The following is a 13,752-nucleotide window of genomic DNA, read 5'->3' as shown; positions in this document are numbered from 1 at the left end:
TTTACTCGCCTGAAAAGTGTATCTTTTCTACTTTGAGCTGCTTTTAGTTGTAAACAGACTACACAAACCACACTTCATAAAGTTATTTAGAAAATGTTTTTGGATCTTCCAAACATTTATTACATTGCCCACAGTTACATAGTTTTTTTTTTTTTTTTTTTTCAATTAAATTATTCAGAATTAAAGTGTTTTGCTTTGTGTTTACATTTAAATAGTAATTCCGAAATGAGGTTTACATGAAAAACAGGTTTATTTGGCTTTATTTAAATCCACTTTGTGTCTGGGAGTTTTGATTGGACAGGCGGAGAACGTGACATATTCACGTTTATCGGCAAAAAACACAACAAACCTTTTCTTTTCAGCTACAACACAGACCACATGATTAAAACTGTTTTCACTTTTATTTTGATTGCAGTTTTGAAGCAGCAGCTCAACGATAACACGCGGTTTCACTTTACATATTTCACTTTTGCCTGCTGAGCAGGAGAAAGAGATAGAGCTGCGGAGAAAGAGATAGAGCAGCGGAGAAAGGAGGCTGACGACCATACCTTTGTCGTAATTAGCCTAAAGTGGACTTAAATGTTCACAAGATCGAGGAATTATTTAATTCAGAATTAAAATTTGAATAAACTAGCCACTTAATTCAGATTTAAGTTGAATTCATAATTACATTGGCCACGTTTAAATGGGAGCGTAATTCCCCTTTAATTCAGAATAAAAGTTAAATCCTAAACTGACCTTGTAAACACTTAATTCTAAATGCAAATGTAATTCCGAATTAGGTGGCTAGTTTATTCTAATTTAATTCCAAATTAAAGAATTTCTTGATCTTGCGAGGACATCTCGCGATGACGTGCTGGTGACCACATAATCCAAGATGGCCGCCTGGACTAGAGCCGAGACTATTTATTTAATAAGAGCCTGCAAAAGATATGGATATAATGAAAAGAGTGGATGGATGGAAGCATGAACATGAGGACATTCACACACACACACAGACTTATTACACACACGAACCCTGGCAAACGGAACAGGCTTCGTCGGGGCATGAAGCAACAGATCTACAGCGCAGATCATTTTAAAGTTAATTTTTCACTCAACGTCCTTTATAGTGGAGATAGAGCAGCTGTTGCACTAACTGCTGGCTTTGATTGACCAAAGTACGGACTTTTATCTTCCTTCTTTTGCTCCGTGGATGAAAGTTAAACCGTATGTCACTGTCCAGCTGCTGCTTCAAAACTACATTCATGTGAAAACAGTTCTCATGTGGTCTTCTATGTTGTATTCACAAAAAGAAAAGGTTTGTTGTGTGATTTTTCCCATAGACGTGCATATGTAATGTTCCCCACTGTCCAATCAGGACCCTCTCCAACCCCCAGACCTAAAGCGGAATGATTCCATGTTTCCAAGAATTCCGAGGCAGATTCACAAAAGGTTTAGTGGTACTAAAATGTGTGCAAACATCATTCCACACGCTAATAAGAAGAACAAAGCCCAGGGAATCAGGAGTGTGCTTCCCAATGTGCCCTCAATCCATTTAGCTCGTTTCCCTCTAATAAATATGCATACTAGGCGGATCTCCCAGGGGGAGCAAAAATATGGGAGGAGGAAATGCAAATACATTTATGCAGTGAGAGCAATGTGATTCATCTGAACTGTTTGTGGTGACAGTTTTAATACCAGAAAATAGTACGACAGAAAAGCAGGTGCAAACACACACGCAGAGATCATTGCTGCAGTAAACGTGGACAGAAAACACAGTGAAGATGGAAAAAAAAGGCTCCAGTTGTGTGTGTGTGTGAGAGAGCGACAGAGAGAGAGAAAAAAAAGCTGGACTCATGCGATCACCCAGCCGTCACTCACAGTCATATCCATGCACATTTCTCCACTGCGGTATGAACAAAGAATATCTTACTATCTATCTATCTATCTATCTATCTATCTATCTATCTATCTATCTATCTGATGTAATTCATCCATTTTTTTTATTTGTTTCCTCTACTAACAATTCTGCTGCTTCACATTTTTATTTTCGCTTCCGCACAGTCAAGTTCACCCTCCATGTTCAACACAACACGTACAAAATGCTCATTTAAATAAGGGCGTTCTGCACCAGTTCTGCACATGCACTAATCATTGCTGCAATCTTAGTGAATTCCGTGCAGCAGGTGAGGAAACTGCACCACTAAAGGATTTAGAGAAGCAACTGGTTTACCAGCCTTTATTTGAGATCTTAGTGAATCTGCCCTCAGTATTTACAAGGTCAGTTTAAAGAGGATTTAACTTTTATTCTGAACTAAAGGGGAATTAAAGCTCTCATGCAAACGTGGGGTAGTCCCACCAGTAAGTGTAACTAATTAATGTGTATATTTAGATACAGCCTGTGTTTGTTGATCTAATTTCTTACCCGCCAGCGTTTCAATAAGGGCAGCTACAGTTGGAAGTTAAACATTAGTAAACACGCCTCCGTCATCTTCACAGAGTTGAGATGAGATGTAATACAATCCACTTAGCAAAGTTTGTAATCATTTCAATTTGGCTAAACAGTTGTTAAAACCATTTTCTGTGGTGTAACACACTGAAAACATGATGTAATGGTGCTTTACACCGAGCTCAAGCTACAAAATTGCAACTGCAGCTGTTTCCCAACCACGTAAGAGGATTTTAGGCTGGACCACGTGTGGATTGGCCGACCTGTCTTTGACTCCTCTTCTTCCAGCTCCTTGGCCTCTTCAGCTGTGGGAAGACAAGAGGAGCCATTATCAGCAGGAGCCAAAGTACAAAGCAAAAGCAGCACAATGAAGTCACTCCATCGCATGCCTGTGGTGAGCTGATCCTCGCAGCTCAAGGGACAAGCTGTGATGAGAGGGTTTTGAGGGACCAGAAACTCCACACACAGGATGCCACCCCCCCTTCAAACATTGCATTCATGCACACACGCATGCACACACACAATAGAGGAGTAATATCAACCCCTTAACCTTTCATCAGGCCCTTTCACAAAGACAGTAATCACATTAGGATTTAGCTGCAGGCTCTCTGAAAACCCACTGTCAACAGAGTTCAGGAGGCAACTCACTGATGGCTGTCACACTTACAAACACACATGGCCTGCATCTGTGCGTACACACACACACACATACACATACAAGCTATATATAGCCCAAGACTGAGAATCCAAGTGATGGGTTGACAAAATGGCTCTCATTGCAAATGAAAACTCTGAATCCACTATTTAGTGTCTAATATAAGACTAACTGGATGAATAGAGAAAAAAATAAAATAAAACGATAAGACAGCAAATGTCATATGTTCATATTCCTGTGCGATTGCCAGATTTTCCTTGACTTTGACACGAGACACTATAATCCTCTGGGGAAATTAAGCAAAAATCCTCATTATTATAGGAGCTGAACGTGCAGAGTTTTTCGATTCCAACATCCTGTATATGCATGTAAAATTATGCTTGACATATTGGTATTGCACAGAAATACTGTAGATATGTATTTGATTATGTTTCTATGTGACATTGTTTATTTATCCATTGGTAGTAGATGGGTTGAGTTAAAGCGCCACACTTGTGTGTAAGTAAGTTTCAATTCACTGTTTCCTTCAACAGCTACAAACTGACCAACAGTCCAATGAGGGAGTAGGAGAAAATACCTGCAGGGACCTGCTGTGATGGTACCTCATTTAAAGGTACCTCAAAGTCAGGGTGAAAACGAGGGCATCCACAGAGAAGGGAGCGAGAACGGCCTCAGTTGTACATGGAGTGTTACCATTTTATGCCCCCATCGGCAGGATTTGAAAGGCGTGGGGGTATAAAAAATGTGCAGCTTCTGACAAAAGACAGAAAAGATGAGGGAGTTTGCTCACTGAAGCCAAGAGAACATTACTGCTCTCCATCATTCTGCCTTGATGTCTTTGTTTCCTTCCATAGAAGTGGAAAGAAGCCGAGCTGCAAGATGTCTTCAAAAAACATTACACGTAATTAAAATGTAGCAAAATATAAATGTCTCCCACTGCCAAACAAAGAGTGCTATAAATATATTGATTAGTGGCCTCATTAATTCACTCTCCAACACTAGAAATGACAGGGCCTTTTTTTTTAATTTTTTGGTAATGACACATTTTGTGTCACGGGTTTAATCCTTTTATTTCATTTTCCTTTGAATATGAGCTGTGAAAAACAAAAATGAACAGATTTCGCTTGGTTTAAAAAACAAAAAACAAAGGGTAAGCCGCTTGCTTTTCAATAAAAGATCTTTAAAAAAAAAAAGTGTATTGTTAACAACAAATGGATCATATATGATCACTGGGGGATGTTGGAGTTATAGATAATTGTAAATACAAGCAGGAAATTAATACTCAGGGAGCGCAAACCTCTGCCAAGCAGCAAATACCCTCTTTGCCAGATATTGGCAGTTCTCTGGATCAGTGATTCTGAACATGGTACCTTGATCATTTACACTTTAAAGTGTAACTAAACCCCTGCTTTCTCCTGACCTGCCACTAGGGTGAAACTCAAAAAATACCTTGATTATGGGTGGGGCTCCTGGAGCAGTTAAAATACGCCCAGTCTATACTATAAAATCTCCAATGAACAATCTATGGAATGCTAACTAGCCAGGGTCGGCTCTATGCAAGGGCAAGAGGGGCAGCGCCCCCTTAAATAAATGTCATGCCCCCTAAAACGAAAGATCATGATTCCTAACTCCATGCTCAGATTTCACGAGAGACGCATCTATTACGCTCTGTTCCTGTACGGTTATACACGTGTATTAGTGAGCAAGCCTGCCAGAAGAAGGTCCATTTAAGGACCAAAACATCACGTTACTGGCTTGCTTTTTTGGCTGTTTTACTCCTGTTATGGACAGACGGGGATTTGAGGGCGGGTGAACGGTGGTCTCCTACCGTTGGAACTGTGACAAACACCACCACGCTCTTCAGACCACTTTTATAACAGCCGCGTCCATCACACGGACCGGGGACTGCTGTGCTACACACGGCTACAGAGAGCCAGGCTTTCAGCCACAATTTTTTGACCCGCGGGATTACAGAGTGATTATATCACTCTAATGAGCGCATAGCACTCCGCCATTACACAGACACACGTAACCACGGCGCTGCTCCACAAGGTACCAAGCACTGCACACAGGTTTGTCGGGTTCGGTTTGGATCAGTGCAGTGTTCATTGCAGTCAGTTTTCTGTTTTGATGATCTGGAATCAGTATATTGATCCGGATCTGAATTTTATTGAATCTTCCATGGCGTAAACTTTTGTCGAAATCCGTCACGTACTTTTAATGTCATCCTGCTGACAGACAAGATAACAAACAAACATTGATCAGAATATTACCACCTTGGTGAAAGGTATTAAAGAGTAATTGTGGCCTTTCTGTTAATATAAACATTTTTTATTTGGAAGTACAAATTTTGAAGTCTCAGGATAAATTTAACTACATACAGGGTTCCTACAGCTTCCGTCAAATTAAATTCAAGACTTTTTAATGCCATTTGAAATTAAATTTAAGACCGACTTCACAGTAAAGGCCGGTTAAGGCTTTATGGCCATACCAGCTTGTCATTGCCCGAACTCATTGGTCATTGGTCGATCTCGCCAGATCGCGGAAGCTAATCAGGTCTGGGCTTGGTTAGTAGTTGGATGGGAGATTACTGAGAATTCCAGGTGCCACAATAGGAAACAGTCGTACCAGTGGCATCTGTCATTGTGTCATTATTATTATTATTATTATTATTATTATTATTAATAAATACAATTGGGAAAAAAAACAGGCAACACGCTGTTAAATAGGGTTAGGGTACATTTTTTCTAAGTGTCTAGTGCAGACGTGCAACTGGCGGCCCCGGAAGTAAACACACAAAAATACACAAAATGACAGTAAAATACACACAATAAAAACAGACTAAAATAATCAAAATCACTCAAAACACACAAGATGATGACAAAAATAGCCAAAAATCTATGAAACAACATTAATTCAAAAAAATAAAAACCATTAAGAAAAGCTTTTAAGAAAAATCTTTTTGGACAGGCAATTTTCTTTAAATTTACATTTCCCCATGTTGTTGAAAGTTGCTCCAAGCATGACGTGCATTTGCATAGAGTCCTGCTGCAACCACATCACTGTTTTGTAGTTGGCTCTACTGACAATTAAGGCCTTATTTTTAGATTCATGAATTGAATGCCTTTTAAGTCTTTTTAAGGATCCACAGGAACCCTGTATATATACACAGATCAGTCTTAGCACTAAAAAAAGAGCTCTGTATCAATACTTTGCCTTGAAAATAACCCTGATCTGTCAAGAAAAAGACTTCAGCAGACTTTACTGATCACATTGCAGGAGCTACATTAACAAAATGCTAAGCACACAGGAAAGAGAAAGCAAAGAACCACTGCTCTAATCTCCTGTCATTACTATAATGACAAATACTGCTGCATTTGCTATAAAACACTTGTTTTTCGGTCTTTTAAATTCAAAATCCGAAAGAATATCCATTTTGTTTGTAAGCAGTGAGGAAACAATCTGAATCCTGTCACAAAAGGATGTTCGCGATCACGGTCCATTTAATCCTTGTAATCAGTGTGATATTATGGTGTTCCTCAACAGCTCTGAAGAATTCCTTTTTAATGAGACACGAACGGGCTTCAAAAGCTTGTTTTGTTGAGAAATTACAGTTTCTGTGCCTAAACAACTTCCAGGAAGAGTCACAAATCATGACAGCTCATGGCTGCGGGTAAATGTGTTTTACCTTAGGGCTATCCCCAGTGAGACGCTTGCACCACTGTAGCGAAACTCAACAGGGAAAACCCAGCTTCTCTTGACTTTAATGTCACACCCAAGGGACATCCATCCCTAGTGAGATATACACGCATGATCCTCAGAGTGAGTTTGCTTAAATCACATGCTTATCTGAATGTAAAATGAGCTTTGAGGGGACGGGGGAAAATGGAAACATAGTACAAAGGCACGGTTAATATGCAGAAAGAGAACCAAGTAGGAAAAAATAAAATGAAAAAATGAAAGAAATCATATAGAAGCAGAGAAGTGCTGGTGTGAAGATACAATGCTGCCTGTGAAATTGAGCTTTCTCTTCCAGCCCCAATACAACGCGCTGCTCTGCTCAGTTATGATACATATACATTATGACAGAGAAGAAAAATGACTTACTCACTCCTCCACTTTTACTGACCCCTTGCAGCCGCGCTACCCAGACACGGTAAAGAGAGAGTCAATTTCAATCTGGCCATACACGGCCACGCCATTAAAAGATAAGACAACTGCAATTAGGGTTGCACTTCTACGCTTCCTGTCCTCCCCACAGCTTTCAATGTGTGCATGAAAATTCTATTTTAAGCCCAATGCAGATCTTATTCATACAGTAGGAGTGTATAGAAAGCAGAGGAGTCTGCATGACGTTAATAAGTTATTATTCTCCACTTTTCAGGTTTGCCAAAAGGCCTTAGAGGAGAAACAGCCAAAATAAGATTTAATATTTCAATAAGGCAGCTTGTGAGGTGACCAAATAATCAATCCTGCCTTTAGTGTCAGGGCTGCCGGTGAGACCAGCAGAGACCACTGAGGAAAATAGACCTACAACCCACATACTGGCAGCCATTTGCCTGTGGGTGGAACTGCATTATCATTCTCTCTGCCCATTTCATTTGATTTCATATGTTACCATGGAGCTATTTACTCTTAACTGTGAGTCTGTGTCACTTCCATATTTATTTTAAACCTCTGGGCCCGGGTGCAGACACTGACTGACCTTTATTTAAATGTCTCCTCCACTCTGAGCGGATCTCATTACAGCTGAGCTGGTGGCTTTGCACTATCTATCTCATTTCTAAACTTCTTCTCCTCGCACTTGTGGCAATCCTTGGCTATTTTACAATGCTAATTACTGGACCCGTGTAATGACGTTCCTCTCCTCTGAAGAGATGTGTCGCATCATTCCAGATCCTGCCTATTCGCATTAAGCACTACTCCCCCTAGATTCAAACAATTCCTTGAGTAGTTAACATCTCATCAAGCTTTTCTGCTCATTCCCTCATGTGCTCACTGTGCCTCTTATATGATCTTGGCAAAACATTGCATTTGATCAACTGGTCCATAAAGTGAATGGTTAAATTAGTTTTTTTCCACGTACTGAAAGCTTTAGGATAAACTGAACAAGAGCATCAGGTTAACGTTCATTATTTAACAATTGGTTATAATGTTTGTGCTGAAGGCCACTGAAATCAAAGAACAGACATAGAACTATTCGTTTTAATGCTTGTTATTATTCATAATCAGTGGTGGGTAATAATGCGTTACATGTACTTGAGTATCTTTTTTAATAAATTGTACTTTTCGGAGTAGTTATTTTGCAGAATGATTTTACTCTTACTCGAATAAATTTGTGAGAAAATATATGTACTTTTATTCCGTTACTTTGGGCTACATGCATTTTGTTACATCAATTTGTCTAAAAATAAATTCAAACGAGCTCAGACGCAACACAGCAGGATGGAAGTGTGGCACCGCCCTTTTACCTCACTGTGAACACCGTCACGCTGTTGTCTCCCTCAGAAAAGTTGCAGGTACATCCACAGCCCCACAATCATACCCTGTTTACCTTTCAGACGTCATATAATGCACTTCCTACTTTGTTAGCCAAAAACGATGGAAATCTAGACTTTTAAAATTTCACTTCAAATCTGAGAAAACGTGATGGCCTGATAATATATATATATATATATATATATATATACTGTATATATAGACAGACACTAGTGTTTAACAACCTTGGGGTGGGGTCGCCTGGAAATAAAATGGGATCATCTGAAGCATCTAGTAATAATAAAGCTAAATAAATGTCCGATGAATTGTTATTATTTAATTATTTATTGATCTATTTTGCACAATTAAAAAAACAATATCTAATATCACAGAAATAGATATACAGTGCAGAAAGAGGCAGAAAGCTCAAAAAGCTTAAATATTTATTTTTATTTTTTATATTAAAACACCACACACAATCTCAAACAAGTGTATTCTATTTCACTTTCTCAAATATAAATATAATTCAAATAAAACTCATTATAAAAAATAACTGAGCTGGCGCATCTTGTCACTTTGTGCACTAATCCTTAATACTTTCAGAGAAAAAGTGGGGTCACCAGAAAAACCCGAAAAAAGCTGGGAACCACTGACTTAGACACACTTTATTACTGTATGTTGATTCTGTTTTTTATGCAGGCTACATTTATTTTTAATGAATGTATCCAAGCCTCTCAGTCAAGGAGTCGTGGTTTGTTTTAGAAGTCATAAATTGTATCTGAAATTACTCACTACTTGAGTAGTTTTTTTTACTCTTACTCAAGTACTTATTTGATGAGTACTTTTACTTCTACTTGAGTAATTATATTATGAAGTAATTGTACTTTTACTTGAGTACCGTTATTGTTGACGCAACCCCCCACTGCTCATAATGAAGCACTGCCACAAATAATGCATTCATATTCTCCTGAGAAAGTTGAGGGGATGCTAAATATGCAGATTAGTGTCTATTCCTTTTCGCTTAAGTTTTCCATACCTTCTCTCCTCGCCTCCTCACAGCTTTCCTTGATCTTCCTGCGGCAGACAGCAGCCAGGGCTACAAGCAGCACCAGCAGACACACAGCCAGGCCAATCGTCACCCACAAAGCCACTGCTGGGAACTTGACGTTCTGACCTAAAGCAAAAAGGAGCAGGAGGACACAGACAACAGACGCTTAGTATTCACTGCTCCAGAGTGAAAATGGAGCACAACAGCCACAGCTGTAATAATCAGTTCATCAACAGGGCTCCATTTATTAACAACAGCAAACTATCAACGACTTAGGCCTCCAGTGACAATGTCCACGATGATCATCGTTGTGGTGATAACATCCACTTCATCTCCGCTTTCCACTTTGAGAGAGAAATGAGGAATGAGTGTGAACTTTGATGTGAACCGAGTGAGAGTAAGAGCTCCTTTTCTAGTGGCCAATTAAGACACTCGAGTGTTTCAATTGAATCCAGATGGCAGCTAGCTTACCAGTCGCACAAGAGTATTGGCACAGTTTTGGCTGCATATTGCTTCAATGCAATCAGATGTAAAATACTTTATTTTATAATCGTCACAATCACAACATATCATTTTGATTATTTAATGATTAATTGACTAGATATCAGTGACCTGCCATCAGAGTAGGCAAGGTAGGCAGTGCCTACCCAAGGGTGAATTGATATTTTGATTATTTGTTTTAATTCTAATATAATTCTATATTGTTTATTTTTCCATTTCCAATAGCCTACAGTACCTATAAGTTTGAATGTGTCTGCATTTTGAGCGTTTCACAGCCCTAATTACTAAACAGCTGCACAGTCTCATTCCGCTGTAAGGCAGAGGGAGGCCACGCCCCCTCCCAAAGGCACGTTCCTCCTCTGCCTCCGTTCCCATTGCTTGTTTTTACGTGTTTGCATTTAGAAATATGGATTTTATTTAGCAAAAAAATCTGTAATGGAAACACAGCTATAGATAATGTTTTGTATTTACTATACAATACTAATGTCAGGTAGATTCACAATTAAAACACTAGCCAGTCAATTATCCATCAGCATTCGAGGCAGCATACTGACCAACTGATGGGTAGAAATAAGAAAAACTAGTCAGCATAGAAAAAAGAAATATCAGAGAAAGACAAATTTCCCTTGGGGTATTGAGACGGGGTGGCGGCGGGGCGTGGGGTTGTACATCAGAGCTGCTAAATAGCTGTGAGCCTGGCTGCGGCACAAACAGGCTTCCCTCACAGAGCGCTCGCTCAGGGCAGAGTCAAGAAGAAAAAAAATGGACAAGCTTTGGAAAGGCACAGTAATGAAGCATCTGTAAGAGCTTGGCATAGGCTGTGAAGACAGACACACAGGATATTTGACAAGACATCCAATAAGGAGGGCAAACCGAAGAGTCCTTCCATTTTAAGATAAAAGAAAACCAAAAAAAAAAAAAAAAACTCTCAGTCAATCAGTCTCTAACAGATGCTATGAAAGACAATTATCCTGATTAGAAGTCATGACCTTTTTGTCATGTTTTACTTAACATGCCATTGACACGCAAGTTTCTCCACTGATATTGGATTGAGCTACAATCTGCACTTAGAACATCTAAAAAACATTTTTTTTTTTATTATTATCAAAAGGCCTACATTGACGGTGCAGTTTCTGTGGTATTTCAAAGGCACTCCACTGCAAAAGCTTTGCATGCCTAAATAAGTAAGTGTGCAGAATGCAGCTCAAATAAATGAGCAGCGTTTTCATTTGACTGGTTTTAGTCAGAATGAATCAGGTACTGAGGAAGTGAATGTTGCATCATCGTTTAGGAATTTAGCTAATACCGTAGTTAAATAAAAGAGAAACACAGAATAGCATCATCATTTTAAACATGATCTGATAGAAGGTGATGTGTTCTTTTTTCTACCTCAGGGTATTAATAGATATCACAATTTTCACTGATATAACAAAGAATCCACTTTTGCTGATATAACAAAGAATGCACTTCTGCTGTAATCTTTCAAAAAGTAAATATAGCAGGCTCTTTTTAAAACATAAATGGTATTTGATAATATTTGACCAGTAAAATGCACACGTGCAGTTTAATCTTTAATGTATTTTGGTGTTCATGAGAGCCAATCATTTATTCACCAAGTTTATTGCATTTGATAAAGAAACCATGCTTTCAAACCATTCATGAGATTTGGTGCATATTTGATGCAAATTTTTCTTGTTAAGCAGTTGGTCAAAAATACATAATCTACAAAACCATTTTTCTAAAAAAAAAAATGTTAGAGTTGATAAACATGTTACAAGTAAAATGAAAATTACATTTCATTTTACTAATGCAAAGAAAGTTTAAAAATAACCTTACCTGTTTGTCCTATAGGGATTTATCAGGGATGCCCATCTAATTATTTGATTCTTCCATAGTGCATTTGTGTAGCTTAGCAATAAAAGACTTTTAATCACAATAAATAAAAGTGTCAAGAAACAGTACGTGTTTTATCGATACATTTTCCATGTGCAGCATGAAGGCTGCAGTATTTTGAATTTAAAATAAAATTAAACTCTCATCCATCCCTATTTTTTTTTACACTAATTTATGAAATATTAGGTGCTAATTAACACATTAGTCTCATTATGATTATATCTGTGTGTAGATTTTAAAACACAACTTTAAATTACCTAAAGCAATGGTGTGAATTAATAGTAAATAGTGTGAATCGCTAATTAGCATTATCAATAATTATTTAATTACTTAATATCACATTATTCATTTGTGTTATTTTATGGTTTCCCAGCACTGTATATATCAAAGTCATTGTACAAAGGAGCATATAGGCAAACAAACAAAAAAGAAAAAGGAATAAAAGCTAAAAAGTCAATCTTGTCATTTTGATAAGGTGCATAAGCCCCCACAGGCATGCCATGACTGATGGTGCTCTGCTCTGACTCACTGTCCACTGAGTGTCTCACTCTGCTCCACAGAAGAAATGACAATATGGAAAATAATAAAATATGCATTAAACAAGGGAAAATCCACCACGTGCTATTCACACCTTACAAAAGACAAATAACGTGTGACTTTTTTTTAAAAAGAGTAAAGAAAACAGATTATTTTGTTTCCATGGGGCTCTTATTCGTATTTACCTGCACACCATCCCACCTCAGATTCAGACACTCTTTCTCTCTTTCTTTCCCTCAAGGCAGACTGATAAAGACAAATGCTATAGTCGGGTGTCATTGCAGCGCTGAGGCCCAAAGGGCTGCAGGATCATATTTTTCTCTTTCTCTTGTTTGTTGATGTGATTTTGTTTTCTTCTGAAATAGATTTGTCTCTAATGGCTCTGTTTACCCATCCTCTTCTTCTCAGTTTCCTGATTCCCTGTGCGAGGATGAGTGCTTTGGGCTGCTCTATCACACTGCCTCTGTTCACAGACACTGGCTCCCAAAATGCTCTGTATACATATTAGCAAACATATTTAGAAATACACACAATAGGAATATCTCATAATTTGCAGTTTAAGAGTATGACCTGCATTAAGTCATATCGCACCTTAACGTCTACTAAAAGTCCTGTGACACGCACAATTGACAAAGTACCACATTGCAGCATTGTTGTGCTACCCACTGCAGCCTATTCCCAGAGGAAAATCAGATATTAAATGACTTCGCTCATAGAGGTTTAAGGCATTAATCTTAATCTATAGTATAAATATTTGGACCAAAACAAAAAGGGTCATCTTAGACAGCAGAGCTCAGGATCTCTCACAAAACACTGTTATGCCATGGCCCAGTAATTTTAGATTAATGAGGTAAGAAATCCCAACGGGGACATGACGGTGGCAGAAACTAAGAAGTAACACAAAAACCATGTTTCAAATTTCAAAAAACTAATTGTTTAGCTTTTTATTAAAGAAGCACAACATTATCGGCCCACCGAGGTTGTAAAGCAAATTTTGTCATAAAATGCAATGTCGCTTGACATTGGCATCAGTTTTTTCACATATATTGAAGCTGAATTAGTTATTTTGCTCACTGTACATCCAGTGGGGCATCACATAAAATTAGGGTTAATATGTTAATCCCATGGCGTGATAATGTGACCTGTGGGGATAGGGACTATGTATACAGTATATCAGTATCAGTTAATATCAGAAATTGGAAAATAAAT

The 13,752-nt window shown here is 38.3% G+C and overlaps 1 protein-coding gene across 1 annotated transcript in view; it reads right to left on the bottom strand.

Annotated features, from left to right (window-relative positions):
- Positions 1–13,752, bottom strand: part of cd276 (CD276 molecule) — a 146,239-nt gene that overhangs the window by 39,785 nt on the left and 92,702 nt on the right. Inside the window, exons 5-6 of the mRNA XM_028443147.1 lie at positions 9,601–9,738; positions 2,695–2,736 (exon numbers count right to left, since the gene is read on the bottom strand). Coding sequence (XP_028298948.1) covers positions 2,695–2,736; positions 9,601–9,738 — 180 coding nt within the window. The remainder of the gene's footprint in view (positions 1–2,694; positions 2,737–9,600; positions 9,739–13,752) is intronic.

The sequence above is a fragment of the Gouania willdenowi genome, chromosome 3 (genome assembly GCF_900634775.1).
Source record: "Gouania willdenowi chromosome 3, fGouWil2.1, whole genome shotgun sequence".
In the NCBI taxonomy this organism is placed as follows: Eukaryota; Metazoa; Chordata; class Actinopteri; order Blenniiformes; family Gobiesocidae; genus Gouania; species Gouania willdenowi.
Note: the sequence above shows the minus strand (reverse complement) of the source record. Positions and strands in the feature narration are given on the sequence as shown.